Raw genomic sequence first — 16,302 nt, 5'->3', positions numbered from 1 at the left:
GAGTCTGACAATTTCCTCTGCCCGATGGTACGGCGTGCAGTTACCAAAGGATGTTTAGTTCTGCTGTGAATATTGATACAAAGCCATACATGGCAAACAGTTTTCAGGCTTTAATCTTTTCAGTTATTTCATCTCATTGGTCTAATATTTCCTCCGTGTTCTGTTCAACTCCCACCATGAACACTTTCCCCATGGAAGACTGCTGGCTTACTGTGTTCCAAGCTTTAGTTCTCAGTTGCCTTCTCAGTTCCTTTGTCTTTTTGACTCTGCAAACACAAATAATTTTACAGAAGGAGGTTAAAAAAAGTGTTGTTAAATTTTGACATTATTCAAGAACAGCTAATTGGCTTCAATTTAAATGTCCAGAAGCATGCATTTTTTTTTTCAATCCTACACAGAAAACTTTCATGCTGAAAGCTGATTTTTCTACCCTATAATTCAGAAATAATAGTGTAACAATGGGGTTATCACTGAAACTGTAGTCAGTACTACAAATCTAAATATAGTGCTCAGTGCCAACAATTGCAATAACTAGCTAGCAGGTACCACACAAAACAGACAATAAAGTAATTGTGTATTATGACTTGATGATTAAGGCATTAACCCATTCACTTGGCTGCAGCCATGTAAGTTCTTACTCTGTTTTCTATTTAGCCACCTCTGGACAAAATTCTTCCTAAAGTCAGAATTCTCCTTAAAGCCGAGTATCCGGCTTGGCACTGTTTGGAACAGTTTAAGACATTTTCAGCGTCTGGGTCTGATTATTATCTTCTGAGCCTTTTCACTCACCAGGTCTTTTTCTTTCTAGCAGGAATGTACTTCCCCATTTTTATATACAGGTGATTTGCCTTTCTGTCTATATTTCAAGTATTTTTTGCTAGTCTTGGCTTATCTACCTGGTTTCTCTGTTTCTGGTATCTCACTAGCATCTATCTTGTGTAGAGGATATTTTGTAAGAAACAAAAATTATTTTGCTGCCTTTTGTGATACAAAGGAGACTTAAGTTGTGTGTCAGGAATGTAGTGACTGTGATTTTATTTTTGTTAAATGAGGACTGTTAATTCCACACTGTGTTTTTACTCTGGAAAATATACAATGGCCAAAGGTCCTTTGTTTTGATTTATTGTTGTAGTTCCACCAAACATCATGGGGGAGGAACAAAATGTCTCAGTGCTCATCAGCCAAGCAGTGGAGCTGCTCTGCCAGAGCAATGCTATTCCTCCACCCGTGCTGACGTGGCTCAAAGACGGACGACCCTTGCTGAAGAAGCCAGGTCTTAGCATCTCTGAAGATGGAAGTGTACTGAAGGTAAACTGGGCAGCCAGGCTCCGGTGGTGATTGGTTTCTGGGGAGTTACTGTGAAAGGTACTAGATATCCATTAGAGACTGGATAGCATTGGGCCCTCTGGCGCAACAGAGAGTAGCGGGTGAGGAGCGAGGGAGGTCATGGACACCTGGATGTTTGCGTACAGATTTTGCAGGAGTAATGTTGTATTAATATTTAAGGAGACAGATGTAAAAATAAAACCTGAAACCTGAGCAACCTCTCCCTGCAAGTTTCATGTATCACAATGTAAGAAGAAATCCGGGTTTTTGTTTTCTTGCTAGATTGAAGGAGCTCAAGTACAGGACACTGGCCGTTACACTTGTGAAGCGACAAACATTGCTGGGAAAACTGAAAAGAACTATAATGTCAATATTTGGGGTAAGATTTATTAAGCTTATTCCAGGAATGGGAAAGGGCCTCAGAGTGAAATTATGATGTGATAGTTCATAAAACACGCAACCGCTGAGGTTCATGCAGGGAGATGTTACTGTGTTTTCTGTAGTTTAACAGTCACAAGAAAGCATGCACATTTTTCAAATTGCTTTGGTTTGGTTCTAAATTAATACTAGCTATTTCGTAGCCCTTTGTCTGGCTAGGATTGCATGTGTGATAATAGTTTAGAGCTATAACTAACTGGTTTTGTCTCCGTAGTTCCTATTTATGCACTTGAGTGCCATTTAAAGTAAAAAAACAACTTCCCATTTCTTTGAATGCTGAAGCGTGGAAACTCAGATTAAGAAAGCCTGGTTTACCTAGCTTTATTTGCTCTGCAAAGTTATCAATGCTGAATCATACAGAAATAGATGTAGTAAATTTTTTTCTGCGGCTAGATGGTGAATGTGGCTTAGAACATTTATTTTAATAATTTCTTTTGAGTGTGTTTTCTGCACCATAATTTTCTTCCCGTATGCAAATTGAAATGTGCCCTTCTTTGCGATTACAAATCAATTTCTTGCTTTGCTTTGAAATCACAAGGCTAGAATTATCTAACAGGGTTTGTAATGATAAAACTACAATTTTTAGTACAGAAATCTGTCATCGTTTATTAAAAAGAAACATTCCTGGTGTTTAAATTAGAGGTGGAGATTGTATTACCATGCTAAAGCATATACCCATTTACTGTGCGTGTCATCTTCAGCTCTCCTCTCTCCCTCCCCACATTTGTAAGATTTGCAGTGTTGCAGAGGACCTTTGCTGCTGGAGGGGTATGGATTTGTTCTTTTGCTCAGTGAGACCCTTTCAGTAGGATTTTGAGAGGAGGGATAATTCTTTGCTAGTTAGTAGCTTTGCTGGAGTAAGCTTTTAATACAAAGCAAGTACAATAAAGCAGTCAGTCATTCTGAAACTCATACGTACCCAGTACAATAAAGGCCTTTGCGGTCAGTTGTTCGGAAACCATCTGGTTGCTGCCAAATAAGAGTTTGAAGTGTCAGAAGGAGGAGCTGTCTACTGTCATGTGCATTAAAAATGTGCTGGATAAGTTATTCGCTAGTGGAATTTTATTCACCAATTTCAACCTACATTCTCCTCTGCTTTTTTTGGTCTTTGCCTATATTATTTGCATCTGGTAAAAATGGTTCCCTGATTTCAAGAAGGCAATTATCCCTTCCCTAGTGATTGAACCGAAGTTCTTTAAGACTTTGAGAATCAGAGTGAAAACGGTGGTCCCTTTTGTCTGCAGCTGGCTTGCGGTCAGAGCTGTAGAGCAAAGCTGGCACTCTGCTACAGTAGGCAATCAAAGGGATGAGGTCCTTAGCACTGGATGTGGCAGTCAGTGTGTTGATGCAGGAAAAATTCAAAGGAAAAACTTAGGCTGAATTTTAAAAGTCACTTTCCACCTAATCATAGAGTCACAGCATGGTCTGGGTTGGAAGGGACCTTAAAGATCATCTAGTTCCAACCCCCATGCCACGGGCAGGGACACGCAGTAATATCTAGAGCTTTATGAGCTAAGGCTGTGAATGTGGCAGGCTCTTCGAGTTGGAGTCAGTTTACATCCTTCACAGAAACGGCTTTGTTCTGTGAAGTCCACTCAAAAGTCAGCCAGAAATTGAGCCTGTGCACGCACCAGACCTCAGAGGCTGGAAGGAGAGATGCAGTCAGCCGTAAGTATATTATTCCCTACCCAGGGTCTGGTTTGCATTGCCAGCAAGAGAATACAACCCTTGCAATTGCTTCAGAGCCTAACAAGACAAATGTGTATGAGGGTCATTTGGGTCTGGTTGTTGGCTGATAATGTTTTGTTTCAAATGCTGCAATTATTTGACATTTCTTTTCAGTGTCACCAAATATTTATGGCTCAGATGACGTCTCTCAACTGACTGTAACTGAAGGGAGCCTGATAAGCCTGATATGTGAGTCTAGTGGCATCCCACCACCCAGTCTTACCTGGAAAAAGAACGGTGGGTAACTGTCCATTGTCTGTTTTATAAAGAAAATGTGCTAATTCTGACTTACCGGGTTTTCTTTTTTCCTGTGAACATTTTAGATGGTGTGTTCTGAGGAGTTCAAGCATGCAGATATCTAAACAGTCCCGATACTGAGTAAAATGAATGGCAGTAGTAGCTTATTCCCTTGTCTCTAACTCACCTCTCCTTGGATTAGCTGTTGTTCCTAAAGGTGTGTGGGAGAAGCACAGTGCAGAGATGCCTGAGCTGCCTTAAAAATGGACTGTGAAGCACTTAACCCCCCTCAATATGCTTATTTACCACGGTGCGACAAGACTTACCTGTGGATCCCGGTCGGCAGGGCTGCGAGTCACTGTGGAGTCCTGGGGTGTTGCATTGAGGGTCTCTGCCCCGTCATCCAGTCCATAACATAGCCCTATTCTCTGAGTTATTTTTAAAATTGCAGCCACGGCATGCTGCCAAGTGATGAAAATACATCTGGTTGTAGTAATTGCTTTTGAGATTTACTGAAGCTTTCTCTCATCCCATCTTAATATTTAAGAGCAGTCTGCACACCTTTTTGCTTTAGGGGTTAAAGTAACGTTGACAAACACTTCCTTGTGAATCCATAGACAAATGCAGGTGCTCTTTAGCACCTCCTTTTAAACATGGACACTGTTGGAGACAGAATATTAGACAAAATATGATGTTGGTCTCTTCCAATGTGGTAAAAGTGTTATTAATCACTTGCCTATTCATCTGTGTTTTTCTAGATGACACAATTAAGTGTGGTATGTGCCTGCCTTAATTAATTTTGGCTTGTGGAAAGAGCAGATTTTAATTACAAAACACTTTTTCAAATGCATAGAATTTTCAGTGAAAACAAAGTTTATCAATTTATTTTTAAATCCTGTCTCTTGGAAGCCAAAATTGCATGTTCTAATAATGTACTGCAAGGCTAAAGCGTATACACTTAAATGGCAGAAAGGAAACTTAAACCTTTTGGAAAGTCTAGAAGGGCAGTTGGAAAGTAATGCAGTTTTGGATGTTACTCGAGAGCCAGATTTTTCATCATGTTTGACATTTGGTGTGCTTGTTCATAGAGAGGATTTTAAATGCACAAGTGGGAAATGAAAATTCAGCTTGTAAGAGTTACCAGCGGCAGGTATATTCCTGTTCTCACAGTGTCTTCCTGCAGTTTGTAAAGATGAAGATAGTTGCTTAATCAGAGGTCTCCAAGATTGAAAATTCTGATCAGAGAACACAATATTATTTTGCTGTCACGTTTCTGCTGAGGATTTCCTGGGCTATGCGCATGTGCTGTGTGACACACAATACACAGATGGTCCGGCGGTGAAAACTAAATTACATGTTTCTAAGTGCTGGCTGTGCTGGGTGAGACAGTTAGATACTGGACAGTGAGTCAGCTTTTACTGGAAGTGTTGAATTTGCTGCTCAGTGGAAGTGTCCAAAACTTTCTGGGTGGATGTGAGGGTGGTGAGTTATTGTGCTTTAGCTCGGGTTGCTGTACGCCACGAGGTTGGCAGTTCGTATGGGTAGTTCTCAGAAGCTACTTGCATAAAGTTTCTGATATTTGGGAAGACTGAAAGAGCAGTTCTGAAAATGAACAATTGTGCAGCTCAGTAATTTTAAAATGAGCCGGTAGACTTTATGCCATGTGAACAAGCTCATTACATTTTCTATGTTTTTATCTGAAAGAATGTCTCTTGCAGGCTCTCCACTGGTGGCTGACCTTTCTGGAAGAGTGCGGATATTATCTGGAGGCAGACAGCTACAGATTTCAATTGCTGAAAAGTCTGATGCTGCATCTTACACTTGTATTGCTTCAAATGTAGCTGGAAGTGCAAAGAAAGAATACAGTTTGCAAGTATACAGTAAGTTACCGTGAAAAATTCTGCTCATGGTTTACCAATTCTGCAACAGAGTTACATTATGAAAGTGTTACCACTACAGTGATGCTAAGCTGCAAGATTTTCGGAGAGTAATGTCTAGCTATAGGACAATTTAAGTGTACTCAGAGGAGAATGTTAAGTGGTTAAAATTTTGGCAAATTGGACTCAGAGCTTGACCAAGGCATTGCCATATGCCTGTTGAAAGTGCATTTGACCACAGATGATTAGGGATGTAATGTTTTTAGGTAGTGTAATGTTTCTCATCATCAAACTGTAGTAGTGATGACAACTAACTGAACTTGAATTTCCCTAAGATTTTACTGCTACTTCTGTATTTTGGTCAGGAATAAAAGGAGGTGTTTTAAAACAATCCAATGAAAGAGAAGAATCTTCAAAAGTCTGTAGAGATTGACAGCGTTTGGGGCAGTCTTTTTAAATTTTATTTTTTCTCCTGTTTGCATTTTTAAAAATACTTTTACTTCATGGGATAGAGGAAGATGAGAGGAGGTTATTTGTTGTTCCTGTGGAAAATGCTATGAATTGCAGAGTGCTCCTAACTGATTTGCCAGCAGTAACCTGCCATAACTGGTCTTTATTAAAATGCTTATCTGTCAGACTTTATTGCTCTGTTCAGAAACAGGTGAAGATCTTGAAATGTGCCTTCCAGTGGACTTCTACACTGTTTTTTTTCTTTCTTAGTTCGACCAACTATATTAAACAGTGGTAGCCACCCATCAGAAGTTGTTGTCACCCAAGGTAATGAAATTTCCTTGGAGTGCAAGGTACAGGGCATTCCAGAACCAGCAATCACATGGATGAAGGATGGCCGTCTGCTGGGCAGTGGAAGGGACGTAGTGATACTTCACGATGGTCGCTTGCTTCAACTGAAAAATGCCCAGGTGTCCGACACTGGCCGCTATGTCTGTGTTGCTGCCAGTGTGGCAGGGTTTTCTGACAGAAAATACGACTTAAATGTTCATGGTGAGTATGTGCAAAATGGGGCAGAAACAAATTAGACGTCAAATTCACCCAAGGACATCCAGGAAACAGTTGTGTAGCTAAATGCACCACCTGTATATACTGCAGCCTTTACACGTGATGCAGTTTCAATTGCACCATTACAAAAATCCAAACCCAATTCTATAAATCTTGAATTTAAAAAACTTACCTCTGTCCCTGTTAATATCAATCCACCCCCAGCTGCTCCATCTCCTGAGAGGCGAAAACCAAGATACGGTATAATTTTATATGATACTGGGGCGAGTGTCATGATGGGGAGTTTTCTATTGGAGATAGAAATCAGGGTTTAACCAAGAACACCCTGCTTGTGGCCACTACCAGAGGACCGTTACCCAAGGATGGCCCGAATCTCAAGTATCTGATTATTCTACATGAGGGAAGTGGATAATCAGAGGAATTGAAAGATGGCACCTCCAACTATAATTAATTCCATATTTTGACTTCATGGCATTGATCCGAGAATTACACTAACACAGGAATTCTTCTTATTGAAAACAAGAGGCCAGAATTATTGACTAGTTGTATTTTTTTTATTTGGAATATTTGCTGTACTGTTTTATCAAACTTCTGGGTAGTAAAGAGAAACTTCAAACCTCCTCAAGCTACTCAGAGTGCTGGAGGATGTTGGTCAGGCTTTGACCTCAGGCTTTATGTTCTAAGGTATGAACTGTAGAACTGCAGAACTGCTTCTGAAGTGGAAATACTCTTATTCCTAGCAGAGAAAATCTAAAAATAAATTTGTGGTAGTTATTTTAATAGAGGGTTATTCTTTCCATTAGAAAAAGCATATAGTTCTGTCAGGGTTAGAATTTTCCCTAGTGTTTCATTAGATACTGGAAATTATAATTAATGTAGAATGGACAGAACTATTATGAACTGTTATTTGCTATGAATCTTAAGCCATGAAATAAAGGTAATAGAACTGATAAAATTGGATTTTAATATTTCCATACTGTTAAACAGTAAGAAATTGTCATGAGTGCATAGTATTAGATGTCTCAGTTGTGTAGTTCTTCACTTGCTAAGCTTGTCTTAGTGAATTATTATTTGGATGACAGAATGTTTTGAGAGGAACAGTAATTTTTATTTGTGCTGAAATACGACTTCCCTTTACTCTTTTCTGTAGTTCCCCCAAGTATTGCTGGTTACCTGCAGATGCCTGAAAACGTTAGCATTGTGGAGAAGAATCCCATCTCTCTGGTTTGTGAAGCTTCAGGAATTCCCTTGCCATCAATAACATGGCTCAAGAATGGGTGGCCTGTCACTTTGAACAACTCAGTGCGAATCCTCTCAGGTACAAAAGCTGTAGTCATTTTAAAAATTAAAAAAAAAAAAAGGGAAGGGGCCAAAGGGCCCTCTGCATCTACAGTGCTGTTATTTCACATGCAAGAAGGTTTGGTTTAATCATCTATACAAACAAGGAGAGAAGAGAAGCTGTTACTCGATTCCAAGCTTTTCAGTAAATGGGGTCAGACTGGCCGGAGTGCCTGGTGAGTAGCTAGTGTAAACGTTTGAAGTTGTTGCCAAACGTTATGTGCATGGGCCAAAGGCGTGATAATTGTTTGGTCTGTGACGTGGATTAAACTGTAATCCTGGCTGTTATGCTAGTCCAGCGCTTATTTCCAGAAGTATGGTAGATGATAACTCTTGCTTTGTCAGTGCCAGTATGTATACTGCGTTACGCTCTCATTTGATTAGTTTTCTCTACCTCTTCCCCTTCACATGTTTTCAAGAGGAAAAATCTTTGAGAGAATGAATACAAATGACAGTAAACAGAAGACATCTTTCACTTCTGTGGCTCTGTCTATTAAAACAAAGGGAAACCTGTTCATGAGTCTCAGAAATTAATGCATGTAAAATACTTCCCTGGCCATGGAGCTAAGTGAATATGATCTTCAGAATGTTATCTAATAAAAACTGGAGTTAGATGATCAGTCAAAGACAGCACAGAACACTGCATTAGCAGGAAGGCTAGTCCATAGGATCTGGAGAAACTTATGGTAGGCAAGCAGAGAAACAGGTCAAATTCATCAGGGATCTCAATTTTCAGGCTGGAATAACCTACAAAAGAAGTTCAGGTGCCTCTTTATGATGGTAGTAATTGACAGAGGTGTCTGAAATATAGGAGTGGCTTGGTATCTGTTTCTGTAAAAAATATCTTCCTGCAATACCACAGAGAAGTGAGAGTACTTGACTGGCATCCACAGTGCTGTTAAAGCTTTGTGTTTACAGTAGGAAATTGAGTTAGCAGCCCTTGAGATTACAAATGGAAAATGCATACCAGGCAGGCAGTACGTTTTGCGTTGACTTCATATGTCTGGGGCTCAGCTTTGTGGAGGGTGTAGAAGTAATTAAATATTTGGTTACAACTGAGATCTTTCTTTGATCTTGGGTTTGCCCTCACAGCTAGAAATCTCATGAAAATAAGTTTTGATGAAGTTTCTAATACTCTGACATAGCCACCATGCAAAGTACAGCATGAGCACAAGAAAACTGTCAGATGGGTAAAGGAACTGGAAGGTATTTATAAGCTCAGCTATGACTGGATTTGAAGCTGAAATGTTTCAGGATTTTTTTTCATCAGTGTAGCTTTAAACATTACAGGTAGTCCTGGCCTCTGTTTTCCTGTTTTTACATATGGCACATGGAAAAAGGAGTGGGTGTCTGATTATTATCTGGTTGGTGTGCATTCCTTTTTGTGTGAAGTTGCCATCAACAAAAATAATGTCTTCTGGGCCTGACTGTTTCTGTTCTGTCTGTTGATTTCTACACCCACACTAATTCACCACCCGAATTGCCGAGTCAAGAAGGGTGAGAGACAAAAAGATGTTTATTGTCCCTGAACGTTAGCTGCAGTGGGAGTGGGGAAACGTGCCAGAACTTAGTGCTTTGTTTTCCAGCAAACTTTGTGCTTCAGAAAACTACAAGTTGTGGTAGTGAACTGTAGCCAACATGGCATTTGGAACTTTATTTGTGCTTGTACAGCTGTTAAAAAACAAAAACAATAACAAAATCCCCCTCTTAGCTAATTTAGGAGGTGGAATACTTTGCCAAAGGAAGATTTTGGTTCTGTTGATTGAAAACATACTTGGCATTGCAGATGATTTAAATGTGTGGACACACTGCTGGCAACTTCTAAGCTGTTAATGCAGATATTACACTGATGTTTTCTTTTGATGATGCTTCCTATATATCCTTTAGGAAAAAAAAAAAAAATTCCACTGTACCATGTCTGCTTTCATTGCAGACCATGCGTTAAGCTGTATAATAGCTTTAAGAAGGAGAAAAGCTTTTAGCTTTTAATAAGTTTTAGCTAAATGTAGAAAATTCTGTCCTGCCTGAGCACTGGAGCCCTGGGTGTGCTGTGGTATGTGATACCAGTGAAAGTCAGTGTCTCCTGCAGGCAGGTATCTGCTTCATTTTCCTTATGTGGCTTGTTCACGTGTGGATGGGAGAAGGGATAAGGGCACATGAGGCTGCTCCTGAGCCTTCCTCAGTCTCACAGGACTCCCCCCAGCAGGTGGGATTCCTTGGGCAGAGGCACATCCATTACCCAGGTCAGCATCTTTTTTTCCTTCAAACCCCTTGACCAGGAGCATACGTTTCTGGGATGTATCCCAATAATGAGACCCTGTGGATATCTGCAGGCAGGAGATGCACAGTTCAGATGTGAGGTACTGTGTGGTAATCATTGATAATGTGAGAGCTGCTAATGAGAAACTGGAAAAAGCCAAAGGATGGCCACCACATTCTTTTTCACACTTAGATGCTCACCGATGTTTGTTTTGCTGTTCCTTTGCCAAAAAGGAAGCAAAGAGAAGTAACTCTGCTATGGCAAAGCAGGGATATTCTTGGTCCTTTGGTCAAATATACTTGCAAATCTTTTTCCTTTTAAACTAGCATGCCTGTGCAAATGTGTTCCAGCAACTGCTCTGCTATAGTGTTAAGAGAAATCTGTTATTTTAAAACATTACTTGTAAACCAGTACTATTGTCACCTGTCATGATTATTGATGGCACAATTAATACAAATGCTAAAAGAGAGGGGTGGAATTTTATTCCTTATCTGTATATGTGCAAATAACTTTAAGGACTGTTTGTATGTGTTGATAAAAATAAGCTTATGTATACATACCCAGCCACCTCTGATGAGGCTTCGTTATTTTTCCCATATAGTCATTTAGATTCTCTGTATAGCAAAGTACTCAGGAACTCCCGGTGCCTGAGGCACTGTGTTCTGTCCCATTTCCCTGCATGGGAGTACGTGCAGAAATCCTGCATATTGCAAACACAGCGTTCCCTCCACGTCCGAAGTGTCTGCACCGATCGATAGATCATGTGTGCACTGTACCCCTGCATGTAGTTTGAGTGACCTGTGTGGAGCGTGTTCCATCTCTGTGCCAGTGCTGCAGGTGGTCTTGAACTTTGCAGTGATCATTCTGGTTGCTCGCTGACTTCATCCAGAAATTCCTGGAAAATGTCTGACTACCTCACAGTTCACTTAAATGTAATTTCTGGAGGGGGGAAAAAAAAAAAGGGATGTGTCAGGGTAGTTTGTAAGTTACTAATTAGAAGGAATAGTATGATCAGTATTAAGCACAGATCTAAAAGCACTGAGGAGCTGAGGGCCTGAGCAGACATAAAGAAATGATGGGAGTAGGAGTAAGGTCCGTCACTTTCTCTTCCTGTTTTTCAACAAAAGAAAGCATATTAAATAAATCGACTACATTAAAGAAAATCAGAGCTGTAAATTTACCCAAAACATTAAAAAGAAAGTTACAGGTTGGCACAGACAGTTTGGGAGCATGTTGGTTGGAGCAGGACTTCAATGTTGATGTTTTTTGGCTTTCTCGTCAGGGGGCAGAACGCTCCGTTTGACACACACGAGTGTAGCAGATGAAGGTCAATATACCTGTGTAGTGACCAATGCTGCAGGAGAAGTGAGGAAGGATTTTGACCTTTCTATTCTGGGTAAGTATGTGATAATTTTAATTATAGTAGAAGATGATAAGGGGGTCTGCCCTGTCCTTTGCTGGTATTTTAAAAATTGTTATGCTAAAACATACATCCTTAGGGGAGGGGGGAAAAGTGAATTTGCTAACATGGTTCAGAAAATCAGGTTTTAAAAAGAACTTACTTCTATATGTGAATTTGCTGTTTGTTAGTTTTAAAAGGAAGATTCTTTGGGCATAATTTGGAGTAAATGGCAGCTACTTCAGTTTTGTGGTTTGTTTGTTTCTTTTCTGAAAAGGAGCTGTGTCCACGTAACTGGCTTCAGTCAGGTTGTTGCTTCAGTGGGAGAGAAGTCTCGGAGATGCCCATGGCTGGATTCCCATCCTCTCTTTCTTGTTGCTCATAGCTTCGCTATCCCTTGGGTGTCATGAACAAGTGAATCAGTTCATAGGTGATCTGGAAGGGTGGCTTTTTTGTGTTTTCCTGGTCAATTTAGCTTTCAGCCAGATCAGTTCCCTGCTGGTTCAGCACACAGCCTATAAATGCCAGTTTTGGTGAAAGGAAGATAACGAGAGTCGAGGGGTCAGGGGAATAGTGCTATTTCTTTTGGCACCGGCCTGAATTTCAGTCAAAAGAAAACTACGGCCCCAGGAAACCATATGAAATTCATGTAACTGTTGTATCTAGTGCTCAAATGCAAATAGATGCAACGCTGTATGATATTACTCATGAATTCAAACCAGCAGTGCTGGGTATAATATGTATAGCTGAGTGGCATGATGGTAATAATCTCTCGCAACAAAGACATGAAGGCAGAGCCAGAACCAACACTGACATTAAACACTGGAGCTGGAACTGTTTCTGCAAAATAAAGATCTTTGATCCAGTGGAAGCCTTCAGTCTGTAGAACCTTTGGTATTGGGAAGGATATAAACCAAGTGTGGTAGTGGGTGATCCTGCTAATGTATTTAGACAAGGACTGGCACAGCCAGCTCTTTAGACAGCTATTTGGAACTTTTAATACGTAATTTTGTCACTTATTTTTAAAAATAAAACCAGTGTTTTTCCCCGAAAATACTGCTTTTCAGGTTAGTAACTGTTATTTTTATCAGTAATTACCAGGCCTGATGCAGGTTGTCTTACAGCATTACTGTATATCATTTTCCTGTAAGTTGCTTTTCTCTAAGGTGCTGAGCGCTGTCAGCTTCCTTTGCCTTCAGCTGACTTAGGCACACTCGGCCTGTCAATGATAACTCACATTCATGTCAGTTCATGTTTATTTGATGAGCTCATGGAAGTGTAACTCTGGTAGAATGGAAGAGATGGGTAAACACTGAAAAGCATTCATTGTTTTACTGTTTTCTTTGGAAGATTTTAGTAGCAGGGTGTTCTTGAGGGTTCTGGGAATCTCTGTTGCATAGGCTTTGTTTGCCTTGAAGAAAAATGCTCGGTGAAGCTGATTTCAAGTGGGCTAAGTGGAAAATTCCATTGTTCAGTCTTCTCTTCCCTCCCCCCGGTAATTTCTTTGTCTTTCTAGAGGAAAGTTACTGGAATGTGGCCTGATAGTGACACAGAATATTCACTGGCTGACTGTAACTAAGAACTGTACAGAGACATACCAGTGTTTCTCTAAATTGTCGTAGGAGGTGCAAAAGGCGAGCAAGTTTGCATGGAGAGCTTGGTGTAATAAGCATAATATTTATGCGTTTGCAAAGTATTTGGTGTGGCTTTGTCAGATTTCTGAAATTAATGCGTGTTGACATCTTACTGTATTATTTTGGGGCCAAAGTGATGAGTTGGTCTGTTTATGAATAGTAACTTTTGACTTGACTTACAAGTCCTGAACTTTATGGCTTTAGGTTGTATTTTCCCCCACCTAATTCCTTCAGTAGTTAATGCATCTTTGTCTCATTGCATTTGGACACTAGAAACCATACAAAAGTCTGTTTTGCATTACTTGTACAGTCACAGCAGGGAATTTGATCGTAACTGCATCACCAGTTGGTGACCGTGCCAGTACTGGCCACATCTTCCTGCACGCTGAAGTCTGCTCACCCGCATCTCCCCGTGTGTCCTGTTCGGTGGCCAGCTTTTAGCCACACTGCAGTAGTAGTATCTTTGCCATTCCAGTCAAGTGAGATACAAACCTCTTTCAGTTATCTTTTCCTTCTTCACTCTACTTTGTGTCTTTTATTATTTCAGAAATCTGGTGTAATGTTATTTTTCTCTGTTGACAATAAATGTTGCATATTGCCGTGATTTGTGTTTTTATAAAACTTTTGCTTCCAACTTAGTGGTGGATCATAAATAATCTGCTGAATATATTTTATTTCCTCTTTCTTTAGTCTTCTGTTTAAGCTGAAAGTCTGCATTTGGTAGGATATTAAAGCATGGTATCTGGCTCCCTAGTCTGGCATTTTTTTACAAAACTTTGCAAAGTCCTTCTGAGATTGGGCTTGCTTTCTTATAACTATAGAACTCCTTTTCAATGTGTTATACCCCCGACCTACTTTGATTTGTTGTGCCATTTTCTGCTGGCCTGAATCTACAAATGCCTCTATCTTGAAAGAAATAGTTGATCCGAGCTCTTCACCCCCGCAGCTACTTACCAACACACTCATAATCTGGCCTCCTTCATCCAGAAGCCCGTGAGGCTGTGCAGTCCTGTTGACCAGGATTGTTTGGAAACATGTCATCGAGTGGTCAGCCGTATAGTAAGGGTTTCCTTGTATGGAGTTAGCTATTTCAGGGATGCATAGGTATTTTAAGGTATTGTCATCTGTTTCCCTAGAGAAACATAAGTTTGTCCTTTAGACCTATATAATTTGTTCATCTGCCTGTATGGAGTTAGCTGCATTTACATAAAACGCCTGTATGCCTTTATGCAGCATCGACTTGTTGGTAATCTATTGTATTGCTTTGAGCATGCTGGTAAGGGAAGAAAAAACCCCACGTAGTATGTGAATAGATAAGCTGACTCTTTTTTTTTTTTCTTTTTTCCGCCCCGCCCCCCCCCCCCCCCCCCCCCCCCCCAATATATTCTTTCCCTAGAGTTCTAGATAGATGCTTTCAATTACTGTTGGAAACCAAACAACTCTTCAACTTAAGCACATGGTTTTGCACAAGTAAATCACTTGCAGGTTAATATGGGTGATAGAACTTATGTACAAACTTAAAACCTGCTGGTGCATAAAATCAATCTTGGCCCCGCTAACAAGTGCTCAATACCATTGCCCTACTGACTGTACTCAGAAATATTGCCCTACAGACCATACCGCTCAGCACCCTGAGTATCTCCCTAGCTCTGAAGGTGAAGTGAGACTTACGGGTCTGTGGTCCTCTGTTGCCCTTTGTGTGAACTTGTAAGGCTCAGGGGTGCAGAACACAGCTGATTAGCTATAAGATGTCTCTCACCGGACCTGTTTCTGGTAGATCTGAGCCGTTCATCAGTTGATGGCGTTAAGGGAAGCATATGCTGAGATACAGCCTGAGTCTGTCTTTGTTGCATGTAATACTTGCTGATGTTGTTGTCTTGTCTGTTTGCAGTGCCTCCAGGGATTGTCGGTGAAAATAAATTGGAAGATGTGAAAGTGAAAGAGAAGCACAGAGTTACCCTAACGTGTGAAGTGATAGGTAAAAATCTACAATATTACTTATCTTTGCTTATCAAACCCGTGATGTCAGTCATCATTGCCCAGGGAAGTGGTTGAGTCACCACCCCTGGAGGTATTTAAAAGACATGTAGATGTGGCATTTAGGGACATGGGTTAGTGATGGGCTTGTCAGTCCTGGGTTAATGGTTGGACTTGATGATCTTAAAGGTCTTTTCTAACCTAAACAGTTCTATGATTCTATGATTTTACAATCATTTGTTCTGAACAGATTGTTTTTAATGGAATTATTGGTTTCATGGGATTTTTAAATTTCAGATTTAACCATGGTGCTTATGGCAGGACTAAGCAGTCCTTCTTATAAAGGTTGTATAAAATGTAGCCAAGAGGATAGTAGCTGTGATATTTATTCCCTAAAGGCCTGTGGAATTTAAGATGTGTATATTACTTTAGGAGGTTCAAAGAATTTAGAGTGCATATTGCAATGCATGTCTCTGAAGGATGTGTTCTAAAAAGGCATTTGAAACTGATTTTTCTGTTTTTCAGAAATCTTGGCATATCCTAGAGGCTATACAACAACTAATATTTGCCATTTTCTTTACTCCGTTAAGGGAACCCTGTACCACAGATCACCTGGATAAAGGATGGGCAATCTCTGACTGAGGATGAAGATCACAAGATCCTGTCCAGCGGGCGTTTCTTGCAAATCATCAATGCTCAAGTCACTGACACAGGGAGATACACATGTCTTGCATCCAATACAGCTGGAGATAAGAGCAAAAGTTACAGTCTTAATGTACTTGGTAAGACTTGGTAATGTACTTGGTAAGCTGGGCTGGCTCTTGCAGAAAAAATACTCCTCTCAGTAAGAAAAAGATAATCATATTGGAATTCTGTAGCACTTTAATTACAGCAATGCTTAAGTTACCTGTCTACAATTAAAATTGTGTAGCTTATTAATTGATAAATAATAGTAGTGTGATAGAAAAAGCAGTTCTGTGCTTCAGATAATATAGAGCTAGAAAGCATGGAACTGCAACAGGACGTTGTATGGAATGAGCAGGACAGTACATTGGCTTCTTGTGATCCAAG

General features: G+C 40.2%; 1 protein-coding gene across 1 annotated transcript in view; it reads left to right on the top strand.

The window, feature by feature from the left end:
- HMCN1 (hemicentin 1) overlaps positions 1–16,302 on the top strand; it is a 202,261-nt gene that overhangs the window by 124,837 nt on the left and 61,122 nt on the right. Inside the window, exons 41-49 of the mRNA XM_040610626.1 lie at positions 1,133–1,308; positions 1,609–1,705; positions 3,607–3,729; positions 5,448–5,609; positions 6,327–6,608; positions 7,774–7,941; positions 11,504–11,617; positions 15,146–15,232; positions 15,822–16,013. Coding sequence (XP_040466560.1) covers positions 1,133–1,308; positions 1,609–1,705; positions 3,607–3,729; positions 5,448–5,609; positions 6,327–6,608; positions 7,774–7,941; positions 11,504–11,617; positions 15,146–15,232; positions 15,822–16,013 — 1,401 coding nt within the window. The remainder of the gene's footprint in view (positions 1–1,132; positions 1,309–1,608; positions 1,706–3,606; positions 3,730–5,447; positions 5,610–6,326; positions 6,609–7,773; positions 7,942–11,503; positions 11,618–15,145; positions 15,233–15,821; positions 16,014–16,302) is intronic.

This window comes from Falco naumanni, chromosome 11 (genome assembly GCF_017639655.2).
Source record: "Falco naumanni isolate bFalNau1 chromosome 11, bFalNau1.pat, whole genome shotgun sequence".
In the NCBI taxonomy this organism is placed as follows: Eukaryota; Metazoa; Chordata; class Aves; order Falconiformes; family Falconidae; genus Falco; species Falco naumanni.
The sequence above is the reverse complement of the archived record's forward strand: the minus strand, read 5'-3'. Positions and strand labels throughout refer to the sequence as shown.